This window comes from Heterodontus francisci, chromosome 34, assembly GCF_036365525.1.
Source record: "Heterodontus francisci isolate sHetFra1 chromosome 34, sHetFra1.hap1, whole genome shotgun sequence".
Classification (NCBI taxonomy): domain Eukaryota; kingdom Metazoa; phylum Chordata; class Chondrichthyes; order Heterodontiformes; family Heterodontidae; genus Heterodontus; species Heterodontus francisci.
The window spans coordinates 1170387-1182374 of NC_090404.1; the positions used below are offsets into that span (position 1 = coordinate 1170387).

Below are 11988 nucleotides of genomic sequence, written 5' to 3' on the forward strand. Positions count from 1 at the left end.
GGAAGGGGGAAAGGAGAGGGGAGGGAGCGGGAAGGGGGAAAGGAGAGGGGAGGGAGCGGGAAGGGGGAAAGGAGAGAGAAGGGAGTGGGAAGGGGGCAAGGAGAGGGAAGGGAGTGGGAAGGGGGAAAGGAGAGGGGAGGGAGCGGGGAGTGGGAAGGGGGAAAGGAGAGGGAAGGGAGTGGGATGGGGGCAAGGAGAGAGAAGGGAGTGGGAAGGGGGCAAGGAGAGAGAAGGGAGTGGGAAGGGGGCAAGGAGAGAGAAGGGAGTGGGAAGGGGGCAAGGAGAGAGAAGGGAGTGGGATGGGGGCAAGGAGAGAGAAGGGAGTGGGAAGGGGGAAAGGAGAGGGGAGGGAGTGGGAAGGGGGAAAGGAGAGGGGAGGGAGCGGGGAGTGGGAAGGGGGAAAGGAGAGGGAAGGGAGTGGGATGGGGGCAAGGAGAGAGAAGGGAGTGGGAAGGGGGCAAGGAGAGAGAAGGGAGTGGGAAGGGGGCAAGGAGAGAGAAGGGAGTGGGAAGGGGGCAAGGAGAGAGAAGGGAGTGGGATGGGGGCAAGGAGAGAGAAGGGAGTGGGAAGGGGGCAAGGAGAGAGAAGGGAATGGGAAGGGGGCAAGGAGAGGGAAGGGGGCAAGGAGAGAGAAGGGAGTGGGATGGGGGCAAGGAGAGGGAAGGGAGTGGGAAGGGGGCAAGGAGAGAGAAGGGAGTGGGAAGGGGGCAAGGAGAGGGAAGGGAGTGGGAAGGGGGCAAGGAGAGAGAAGGGAGTGGGAAGGGGGCAAGGAGAGGGAAGGGAGTGGGAAGGGGGCAAGGAGAGAGAAGGGAGTGGGAAGGGGGCAAGGAGAGGGAAGGGAGTGGGAAGGGGGCAAGGAGAGGGAAGGGAGTGGGAAGGGGGCAAGGAGAGAGAAGGGAGTGGGAAGGAGGAAAGGAGAGGGGAGGGAGCGGGGAGTGGGAAGGGGCAGGGTTGAAGGGGTTAGGGTGGAGGGGTCAGGATGGAGGGGGGTGAAGGGGGCGGGGATCAGAGTTGAGGAGTCAGGGTTGAAGGGGTCAGAGTGGAGGGGTCAGGATTGAAGGGGCCACAGTGGAGTGAGTCAATGAGTCAGAGTTTTCGCCCCTCACAAAGATGGCGGCGGCCGGTTGCACCGCAGCGGCTCCGCGGAGCACAGGGGGAAGGGGCGGGGCCGGAGATGGTGCGCATGCGCAAAGTGGGGAATCGGGAGGCCGAGAGAGCATGAAGATTCTGATCGGTGAGAGAGACACAAACAGTATAGAATATATAGTATAAACTATATAATATATAGTATAGTACAGAGTGTAGTTAGAGAAAACTATATAATATATAGTGTAGTTAGAATAAACTATATAATATATAGTATAGTATAGAGTGTAGTTAGAGAAAACTATATAATATATAGTGTAGTGTAGTTAGAGTAAACTATATAATATATATTGTAGAGTGTAGTTAGAGTATATAGAATAAACTATATAATGTATAGTATAGAGTGTAGTTAGAGTAAACTATATAATATATAGTGTAGTGTAGTTAGAGTAAACTATATAATATATAGTATAGTATAGAGTGTAGTTAGAGAAAACTATATAATATATAGTGTAGTGTAGTTAGAGTAAACTATATAATATATAGTATAGTATAGAGTGTAGTTAGAGAAAACTATATAATATATAGTGTAGTGTAGTTAGAGTAAACTATATAATATATAGTATAGTATAGAGTGTAGTTAGAGAAAACTATATAATATATAGTGTAGTGTAGTTAGAGTAAACTATATAATATATAGTATAGTATAGAGTGTAGTTAGAGAAAACTATATAATATATAGTGTAGTGTAGTTAGAGTAAACTATATAATATATAGTATAGTATAGAGTGTAGTTAGAGAAAACTATATAATATATAGTGTAGTGTAGTTAGAGTAAACTATATAATATATAGTATAGTATAGAGTGTAGTTAGAGAAAACTATATAATATATAGTGTAGTGTAGTTAGAGTAAACTATATAATATATAGTATAGTATAGAGTGTAGTTAGAGAAAACTATATAATATATAGTGTAGTGTAGTTAGAGTAAACTATATAATATATATTGTAGAGTGTAGTTAGAGTATATAGAATAAACTATATAATGTATAGTATAGAGTGTAGTTAGAGTAAACTATATAATATATAGTGTAGAGTGTAGTTAGAGTATATAGAATAAACTATATAGTGTAGAATATATAGTACTGAATATGTAGTATAGAATCTTTCTTCTTCTTTGGCCTCCTTATCTCGAGAGACAATGGGTTAGCGCCTGGAGGTGGTCAGTGGTTTGTGTAGCAGCGCCTGGAGTGGCTATAAAGGCCAATTCTAGAGTGACAGGCTCTTCCACAGGTGCTACAGATAATATTGGTTGTTGGGGCTGTTACACAGTTGGCTCTCCCCTTACGCTTCTGTCTTTTTTCCTGCCAACTGCTAAGTCTCTTCGACTCGCCACACTTTAGCCCCGCCTTTATGGCTGCCCGCCAGCTCTGGCAAACGCTGGCAACGGACTCACACGACTTGTGATCAATGTCACAGGACTTCATGTCGCGTTTGCAGACGTCTTTAAAGTGGAGACATGGACGGCCGCTGGGTCTGATACCAGTGGCAAGCTCGCTGTACAATGTGTCCTTGGGGATCCTGCCATCTTCCATGCGGCTCACATGGCCAAGCCATCTCAAGCGCCGCTGACTCAGTAGGGTGTATAAGCTGGGGATGTTGGCCGCCTCGAGGACTTCTGTGTTGGAGATACGGTCCTGCCACCTGATGCCAAGAATTCTCCGGAGGCAGCAAAGTTGGAATGAATTGAGACGTCGCTCTTGACTGACATACGTTGTCCAGGCCTTGCTGCCGTAGAGCAAGGTACTGAGGACACAGGCTTGATACACTCGGACTTTTGTGTTCCGTATCAGTACGCCATTTTCCCACACTCTCTTGGCCAGTCTGGATATAGCTGTGGAAGCCTTTCCCATGCGCTTGTTGATTTCTGCATCTAGAGACAGGTTACTGGTGATAGTTGAGCCGAGGTAGGTGAACTCTTGAACCACTTCCAGAGCGTGGTCGCCAATATTGATGGATGGGGCATTTCTGACGTCCTTTCCCATGATGTTCGTTTTCTTGAGGCTGATGGTTAGGCCAAATTCATTGCAGGCAAGCCGCAAACCTGTCGATGAGTCTCTGCAGACACTCTTCAGTGTGAGATGTTAAAGCAGTATCGTCAGCAAAGAGGAGTTCCCTGATGAGGACTTTCCGTACTTTGGTCTTGGCTCTTTGACGGGCAATGTTGAACATTGCCCACAGTGGCGCAGTGGTTAGCACCGCAGCCTCACAGCTCCAGCGCCCCGGGTTCAATTCTGGGTACTGCCTGTGTGGAGTTTGCAAGTTCTCCCTGTGTCTGCGTGGGTTTCCTCCGGGTGCTCCGGTTTCCTCCCACAGCCAAACACTTGCAGGTTGATAGGTAAATTGGCCATTATAAATTGTCACCAGTATAGGTAGGTGGTAGGGAAATATAGGGACAGGTGGGGATGTGGTAGGAATATGGAATTAGTGTAGGATTAGTATAAATGGGTGGTTGATGGTCGGCACAGACTCGGTGGGCCGAAGGGCCTGTTTCAGTGCTGTATCTCTAAAAAAAAAAATTAAAAAAAAAAAAACCTGCCCCCTGATCTTGTGTGGAGGAAAATTCCTTCTTCTGAAGACTTGAACGCATGTGAGAGCAGCAGGGAGAAGAAATCCCAAACAGTGTAGGTGCGAGAACACAGCCCTGTTTCACGCCACTCAGGATAGGAGAGGGGTCTGATGAGGCGCCGCTATGCTGAATTGTGCCTTTCATATTGTCATGGAATGAGGTGATGATACTTAGTAGCTTTGGTGGACATCCGATCTTTTCTAGTAGCTTGAAGAGACCACGTCTGCTGACGAGGTCAAAGGCTTTGGTGAGATCAATGAAAACAACCTAGAGGGGCATCTGTTGTTCATGGCATTTCCCTTGGCGAAGGGAGAGCATGTCAACGGTTGATCTCTCTGCTCGAAAGCCACACTGTGCCTCAGGGTAGACACGTTCAGCCAGCTTCTGGAGCCTGTTTAAAGCGACTCGAGCAAAGACTTTCCCCACTATGCTGAGCAGGGAGATTCCACGGTAGTTGTTGCAGTCACCGCGGTCACCCTTGTTCTTATAGAGGGTGATGATATTGGCATCGCGCATGTCCTGTGGTACTGCTCCCTCGTCCCAGCACAGGCAAAGCAGTTCATGTAGTGCTGAGAGTATAGCAGGCTTGGCACTCTTGATTATTTCAGGGGTAATGCTGTCCTTCCCGGGGCTTTTCCGCTGGCTAGAGAATCAATGGCATCACTGAGTTCCGATTTTGTTGGCTGTACGTCTAGCTCCTCCATGACTGGAAGAGGCTGGGCTGCATTGAGGGCGGTCTCAGTGACAACATTTTCCCTGGAGTACAGTTCTAGGTAGTGCTCAACCCAGCTGTCCATTTGCTTGCGTTGGTCAGTGATTGTGTCCCCTGATTTAGATTTGAAGGGGGCGATCTTCTTGATGGTTGGCCCAAAAGCTCTCTTAATGCCATCATACATTCCTCTGATGTTTCCGGTGTCTGAGGCCAGCTGAATATGACTGCATAGGTGTTGCCAGTAGTCGTTTGTGCAGCACCTGGCTGTTCTTTGTGCAGTGCTTCTGGCTGCTTTAAGTGCTGCGGATGTTAACTCGCTGGGGGCTTTCTTGTAGTTCAATGAGCTTAGCGGCTATGACAGGTTCCAGCTTTTCAAAGTGAGCTTGAAACCAGTCTATAACTATAAACTAAACTATATAGTGTAGAATATATAGTACTGAATATGTAGTATAGAATATATAGTATCGACTATATAGTATAGACTATATAGTATAGAGTATATAGAATAAACTATATAGTATAGAATATATAGCATAGATTATAGTATAGCATAGAGTATGTAGTATAGTATAGAGTATATGGTATAAAATGTATAACATAGAGTATAATATGCGCACTGACACGGAACACAAAAGTCCTCGTGTATCAGGCCTGTGTCCTCAGTACCTTGTTCTATGGCAGCGAGGCCTGGACAACGTATGTCAGCCAAGAGCGACGTCTCAATTCATTCCATCTTCTCTGCCTCCGGAGAATCCTTGGCATCAGGTGGCAGGACCGTATCTCCAACACAGAAGTCCTCGAGGCGGCCAACATCCCCAGCTTATACACACTACTGAGTTAGCGGCGCTTGAGATGGCTTGGCCATGTGAGCTGCATGGAAGATGGCAGGATCCCCAAAGACACATTGTACAGCGAGCTCGTCACTGGTATCAGACCCAGCGGCCGTCCATGTCTCCACTTTAAAGACGTCTGCAAGCGCGACATGAAATCCTGTGACATTGATCACAAGTCGTGGGAGTCAGTTGCCAGTGTTCGCCAGAGCTGGCGGGCAGCCATAAAGGCGGGGCTAAAGTGTGGCGAGTCGAAGAGACTTAGTAGTTGGCAGGAAAAAAGACAGAGGCGCAAGAGGAGAGCCAACTGTGCAACAGCCCCAACAAACAAATTTCTCTGCAGCACCTGTGGAAGAGCCTGTCACTCCAGAATTGGCCTTTATAGCCACTCCAGGCGCTGCTTCACAAACCACTGACCACCTCCAGGCGCTTACCCATTGTCTCTCGAGATAAGGAGGCCAAAGAAGATATAATATAAAATATATAGTCTAGTATAGAGTATATAGCATGAATATATAGTATTGTATAGAGTCGATAGTAGAAAGTACATAGTATACGATAGAGTATATTGTATAGTATAAATTACGGTCTACAGCATATTGTATAAAGTACATAGTATAGAATTTATAGTGTAGAGTAGATTATAGTATATAATATAAGGTATATAGTATAGTATATAATATATAGTAGAGAGTATATAGTATAGAATATATAGCATAGTACAGAGAATAGAGTATAGTATGGAGAATATAGCATAGACTGTAGAGTAGAAAGTATTGAGTATAAAGTATAGTACAGTGTGTGTGTGTCGTGGGGGGGGGGGGTTCTCTCCCTCTCTCCCTCTCTCCCTCTCTATCTCTCTCCCTCCCTCACTCACTCACTCCCCCCCTCACTCACTCACTCCCCCTATGTCTCTCACTCAGGTGGAGGGACTGGTTTTGTCGGTGGCGCTTTAACCCGTCTGCTCAGGAGCAAAGGTCATGTGGTCGAACACATCTCCCGCAGGCCTGGGGCTGGGATCAGCTGGGTGAGTGACGGTGGAGGGGGGGAAGAGTTGGGTGGGTGAGGGTGAGGCTGAGTGTGGGGGGAGGGAGAGGAAGAGAAGGGGGGGGGGGAAGAAGGTGGAAGGAGATGGAGAGGAGAGAGAGGGGGAAGTGGAGAGAGAGGGGGAAGTGGAGGGAGAGGGGAAGTGGAGGGAGGGAAGAGAGGGGGAAGTGGAGGGAGAGGGGGAAATGGAGAGAGGGGGAAGTTGAGGGAGAGGGGGAAGTGGAGAGAGGGGAGGGAGGGGAGAGAGGGGGAAGTGGAGGGAGGGGAGAGAGGGGGAAGTGGAGAGAGGGGGAAGTGGAGGGAGGGGAGAGAGGGGGAAGTGGAGGGAGGGGAGAGAGGGGGAAGTGGAGGAGGAGGGGAGAGAGGGGGAAGTGGAGGGAGGGGAGAGAGGGGGAAGTGGAGGGAGGGAGGGGAGAGAGAGGGGGAAGTGGAGGGAGGGGAGAGAGGGGGAAGTGGAGGGAGGGGAGAGAGGGGGAAGTGGGGGGAGGGGAGAGAGGGGGAAGTGGGGGGAGAGAGGGGGGGGAAGAGAGGGGGGGAAGAGAGGGGGAAGTGGAGGGAGAGGGGGAAGTGGAGGGGGGGAGAGAGGGGGAAGTGGAGGGGGGGAGAGAGGGGGAAGTGGAGGGAGAGGGGGGAGAGAGGGGGAAGTGGAGGGGGGGAGAGAGGGGAAGTGGAGGGGGGGAGAGAGGGGGAAGTGGAGGGAGGGGAGAGAGGGGGAAGTGGAGGGAGGGAGAGAGGGGGAAGTGGAGGGAGGGGAGAGAGGGGGAAGTGGAGGGAGGGGAGAGAGGGGGAAGTGGGGGGAGAGAGGGGGAAGTGGGGGGAGAGGGGGGGAGAGAGGGGGAAGTGGAGGGAGAGGGGGGAGAGAGGGGGAAGTGGAGGGGGGGAGAGAGGGGGAAGTGGAGGGGGGGGAGAGAGGGGGAAGTGGAGGGGGGGAGAGAGGGGGAAGTGGAGGGAGGGGAGAGAGGGGGAAGTGGAGGGAGGGGAGAGAGGGGGAAGTGGAGGGAGGGGAGAGAGGGGGAAGTGGAGGGAGGGGAGAGAGGGGAAGTGGAGGGAGGGGAGAGAGGGGAGTGGAGGGAGGGAGAGAGGGGAAGTGGAGGGAGGGGAGAGTGGGGGAAGTGGGGGAGAGAGGGGGAAGTGGGGGGAGAGAGGGGGAAGTGGAGGGAGAGGGGGAAGAGAGGGGAAGTGGAGGGTGAGGGGGGAGAGAGGGGGAGGGGGAGGGGGGAGAGAGGGGGATGAGGGGGGGAGTGGGGGGGGGAGGAGGGGAAGTGGAGGGGGGGGGGAGAGAGGGGGAAGTGGAGGGGGGGGGGGAGGGAGGGGGGGAGTGGAGGGGGGTGGGGGGGGGAGAGAGGGGGAAGTGGAGGGGGGGGGAGAGGGGGAAGTGGAGGGGGGGGAGAGGGGGAAGTGGAGGGGGGGAGAGAGGGGGAAGTGGAGGGGGGGGAGAGGGGGAAGTGGAGGGGGGGGAGAGAGGGGGAAGTGGAGGGAGTGAGGGGGAGAGTGGGGGTGGGGGGGAGTGTGGGGAGTGGAGGGGGGGAGAGAGGGGGAAGTGGAGGAGGGGGGAGAGAGGGGGAAGTGGAGGGGAGGGGAGAGAGGGGGAAGTGGAGGGAGAGGGCGGAGAGAGGGGAAGTGGAGGGAGAGAGGGGGAGAGAGGGGGAAGTGGAGGGAGAGAGTGGGGAAGTGGAGGGAGAGGGGGGAGAGAGGTGGAGTGGGGAGGAGGTGGAAGGGGGGAGAGGGGAAGTGGGAGAGGGGGAGTGAGGGGGTGGAGGGGAGAGGGGGAGTGGGAGAGGGGGAGAGGGGGGAAGTGGAGGAGAGAGGGGGAAGTGGAGGGAGAGAGGGGGAGTGGAGGGAGAGGGGAGTGGGGAGAGAGGGGGAAGGTGGGGAGAGTGGGGAGTGTGAGAGGGGAGTGGGGGTGAGAGAGGGGGATGTGGTGGGGGGAGAGTGGGGGGGGAAGTGGGGGAGAGGGGGAAGTGGAGGGAGAGGGGGTTGTGGAGGAGAGGGGAGTGGGGAGAGAGGGGGGAAGAGGGGAAGTGGGGGAGAGAGGGGGAAGTGGAGGGAGGGGGAGAGAGGGGGAAGTGGAGGGAGAGGGGGAGTGGAGGGAGAGGGGGAGAGTGGGGGAGTGGAGGGGAGGGGGGAGAGAGGGGAAGTGGAGGGTGAGGGGGTGTGGGGGATGGGGGAGTGGGGATGTGGTGGGAGTGGGGGAGTGGGGGTGAGGGGAGGGGTGGGTGTGGAGTGTGGGGGTGGAGTGGGGAGTGGAGGGTGAGTGGGGAGAGAGGGGGGAAGTGGAGGGAGAGGGGGGAGAGTGGGGAGTGGGGGATTGGTGGAGAGGGGGAGTGAGGGGGTGGAGGAGGGGGAGTGTGGGGGAAGTGGAGGGAGAGGGGGTTGAGGAGGGGGAGGAGGGGTGGGGGAGAGGGGGGTGAGGGGAAGTGGAGGAGAGGGTGGGGGTTGTGGGGGAGAGGGGGAGAGGGGGAAGTGGAGGGAGTGGGGAGTGTGAGGGTGAGTGGGGTGTGGGGTGTGGTGTGTGGGAGTGGGAGGGAGTGGGGTGTGGTGGGTGAGGGGTGTGAGGGGAGATGTGGGGTGAGGGGTGGAGGGGTATGTTGGGAGGGTGGAGTGGGAGAGGGGGAGTGTGGGAGTGGAGGGGAGGGGGGGTGTGGTGGGGAGTGGGGTTGGGGGGAGGGGGATGTGGTGGAGTGGGGTGTGGAGGTGGTGTGGGGTGTGTGGGGTTGTGGAGGGAGAGGGGGTTGGGGTTGGGGTGGAGGGGAGGTGGTGTGGGGTGGGTGGTGGAGGGGGATGTGGAGGGAGTGGGGTTTGGGTTGGGTGGAGGGTTGGGGTGGGTTGGGGTTGGGAGTGGGGTGGTGTGGGTTGGGGTGGTGGGTGAGGGGGAGTGGGGGTGTGGGGGGGTGGTGGGGTGGTTGGGGTTGTGGTGGTGTGGGGTGTGTGGGGGTTGGGTGGGTGGTGGGGAGAGGGGGTGGGGGTGGTGGGAGTGGGGAGTGGAGGGAGGGGGAAGGGTGGAGGGGGTGTGGGGTTGGTGGAGGGGGAAGGGGGTTGGGAGGGGGAGGTGAGGGGGAGTGGGGAGGGGGGTTTGGAGGTGGGTGGGAGTGGGGGGTTGGAGGTGGTGGGGTTGGGGGAATGGGGGAGGGTGGGGGAGGGGGTGGGTGGGAGTGGGGATTGGGGGTGGGAGGGGTGAGTGGGGTATGGGAGGGGGGAGTGGGGTGGGGTGGTGGGGGGTGTGGGGGAGGGGGAGTGGGGGTGGGGGGTTGGGGGTGGAGGGGGTGTGGGGGTTTGGGGTGGGTGGGGGGTGTGGGTTGGGGGTGGGAGGGGGTTGGTTGGGTGGGGTGGGTGGGGGTGGGGGGATTGGTGGGGGGTGGTGGGGGGGTGTGGGGGGGTTGGGGTTGGTGGGGGGAGTTGGTTGGGAGTGGGGGAGTGGGGGTTTGGGGTGGGAGGGGGTGTGGGGAATGGGTGGTGGTGGGGTGAGAGGGGGAATTGGAGGGAGGGTGGGGTGAGGGGGAATGGAGGGAGGGGGAGGGGGAGAGGGGTTGGGGTGGGTGTGTGGGGTTGGGTGGTTGGGTTGAGGGGGATGGGGTGAGGGGTTTGGGTGGTGGTGTGGGTTTGGTGGTGGGTGGGGAGTGTGGGGATTGGAGGGTGGGGGTGGGTGGTGGAGGGGGAATGGAGTGAGGGTGGGAGGGGTGAGAGGGGGATTTGGAGGGTGGGAGGGAGTGGGGGATGGGGTGGTGGGGGTGGGGAGGGGGTGGTGGGGGAGTGGTGGGTTGGAGGGGGGAGTGGGGGTTTGGTGGGAGGGTGGTGTTGGGGGAGTTGGTGGGGGGTATGGTTGGGAGGGGGGGAGTGGGGAGGGGAGGGGGGAGGTGGTGGGTTGTGGGTTGGAGGGGGTGGAATGGGGGTTGAGGGTGGGGAGGGGGGGAATGGAGGGAGGGAGGGGATGGGGAGGGGGTAGAGGGGGAGTGGGGGAGGGGGGAATGGAGGGGGTGGGGTGAGAGGGGGAATTGGTGGGAGGGTGGGGGAGTGAGGGGGAATGGAGGGAGGGTGGGGAGAGAGGGGGAAATGGAGGGAGGGAGGGGTGAGGGGGGAATGGGAGGGAGGGGGTGTGAGGGGGGAAATGGAGGGAGGGAGGGTGGAGTGGAGGAGGGTGGGAGGGGAGGTGTGGGGTTGGGGTGGAGGGGAGGGGAAATGGAGGGAGGGAGGTGGGAGGGGGGAGTGGGAATGGAGGGAGGGTGGGTGAGAGGGGGGGAATGGAGGGAGGGGGGGAGGGGAAGGAGGGAGGGGGGAGAGAGGGGAAATGGAGGGGAGGGGGGGAGAGGGGAATGGAGGGAGGGAGGGGGAGAGAGGGGGAAATGGAGGGGAGGGGGAGAGGAGGGGAAATGGAGGGAGGGAGGGAGGGGGAAATGGAGGGAGGGAGGGGGAGAGAGGGGGAAATGGAGGGAGGGAGGGGGAGAGAGGGGGAAATGGAGGGAGGGAGGGGAGAGAGGGGGAAATGGAGGGAGGGAGGGGAGAGAGGGGGAAATGGAGGGAGGGAGGGGTGAGAGGGGGAATGGAGGGGAGGGAGGGGAGAGAGGGGGAATGGAGGGAGGGGGGGGAGAGAGGGGGAAATGGAGGGAGGGAGGGGGAGGGAGGGGAGGGGAGGGAGAGGGGAAATGGAGGGAGGGAGGGGGAGTGGGGGAAATGGAGGGAGGGGGAGGGGGAGGGAGAGGGGAAATGAGAGGGAAGGGAAATGGGAGGGAGGGAGAGGGGGAATGGAGGAGGGGGGAAATGGAGGGAGGGGAGGAGGGGAGAGAGGGGGAATGGAGGGAGGGAGGGGGAGAGAGGGGGAAATGGAGGGAGGGAGGGGAGAGAGGGGGAAATGGAGGGAGGGAGGGGGAGAGAGGGGGAAATGGAGGGAGGGGAGAGGGGGAAGAGAGGGGAAATGGAGGGAGGGAGGAGAGGGGGAAATGGGAGGGAGGGGAGAGAGGGGGAAATGGAGGGAGGGTGGGGAGAGAGGGGAAATGGAGGGAGGGAGGGGGAGAGAGGGGGAAATGGAGGGAGGGAGGGAGAGAGGGGGAAATGGAGGGAGGGAGGGGGAGAGAGGGGAAATGGAGGGAGGGGGAGAGGGGAAATGGAGGGGAGGAGGGGTGAGAGGGGGAAATGGAGGAGGGGGAGGGGTGAGAGGGGAAATGGAGGGAGGGAGGGGAGTGAGAGGGGGAAATGGAGGAGGGAGGGGGAGAGGGGAGAGGAGAGGGGGAAATGGAGGGAGGGGGGAGAGGGGGAAATGGGGGAGGGAGGGGGAGAGAGGGGAATGGAGGGAGGGAGTGAGGGGGAAAGGGAGGGGAGAGGGAGGGAGGGAGAGAGGGGGGAAAGGGGAGGATGGAGGGAGGGAGGAGGGGGAGAGTGGATGGGAGGGAAGGGAGGGAGGGAGGGGGGAATGGGGGAGGTGGGAGGGAGGGGGATGGAGGGGTGGGAGGGGAGAGAGGGGGAATGGAGGGAGGGAGGGGAGAGAGGGAGGGAGGGAGGGAGGGAGAGGGGTATGTGGAGGGAGAGGGGGAATGGAGGGAGGGGGGGGATGAGAGAGGGGAATGGAGGGAGGGAGGGGGATGAGGGAGGGAATGGAGGGAGGGAGGTGGAGAGTGGGGGAAATGGAGGGAGGGAGGGGGAGAGGGGAATGGAGGGAGGGAGGGAGGGGGAGAGAGTTGGGGGAAATGAA

At 57.3% G+C, this 11988-nt stretch overlaps 1 protein-coding gene across 1 annotated transcript in view; it reads left to right on the forward strand.

The window, feature by feature from the left end:
* Positions 1 to 1173: 1173 nt before the first annotated feature.
* sdr39u1 (short chain dehydrogenase/reductase family 39U, member 1) overlaps positions 1174 to 11988 on the forward strand; it is a 22035-nt gene continuing 11220 nt past the window's right edge. Inside the window, exons 1-2 of the mRNA XM_068013758.1 lie at positions 1174 to 1234; positions 6182 to 6320. Of these exons, the coding sequence (XP_067869859.1) occupies positions 1219 to 1234; positions 6182 to 6320 (155 nt within the window). The 5' untranslated portion in view covers positions 1174 to 1218. The remainder of the gene's footprint in view (positions 1235 to 6181; positions 6321 to 11988) is intronic.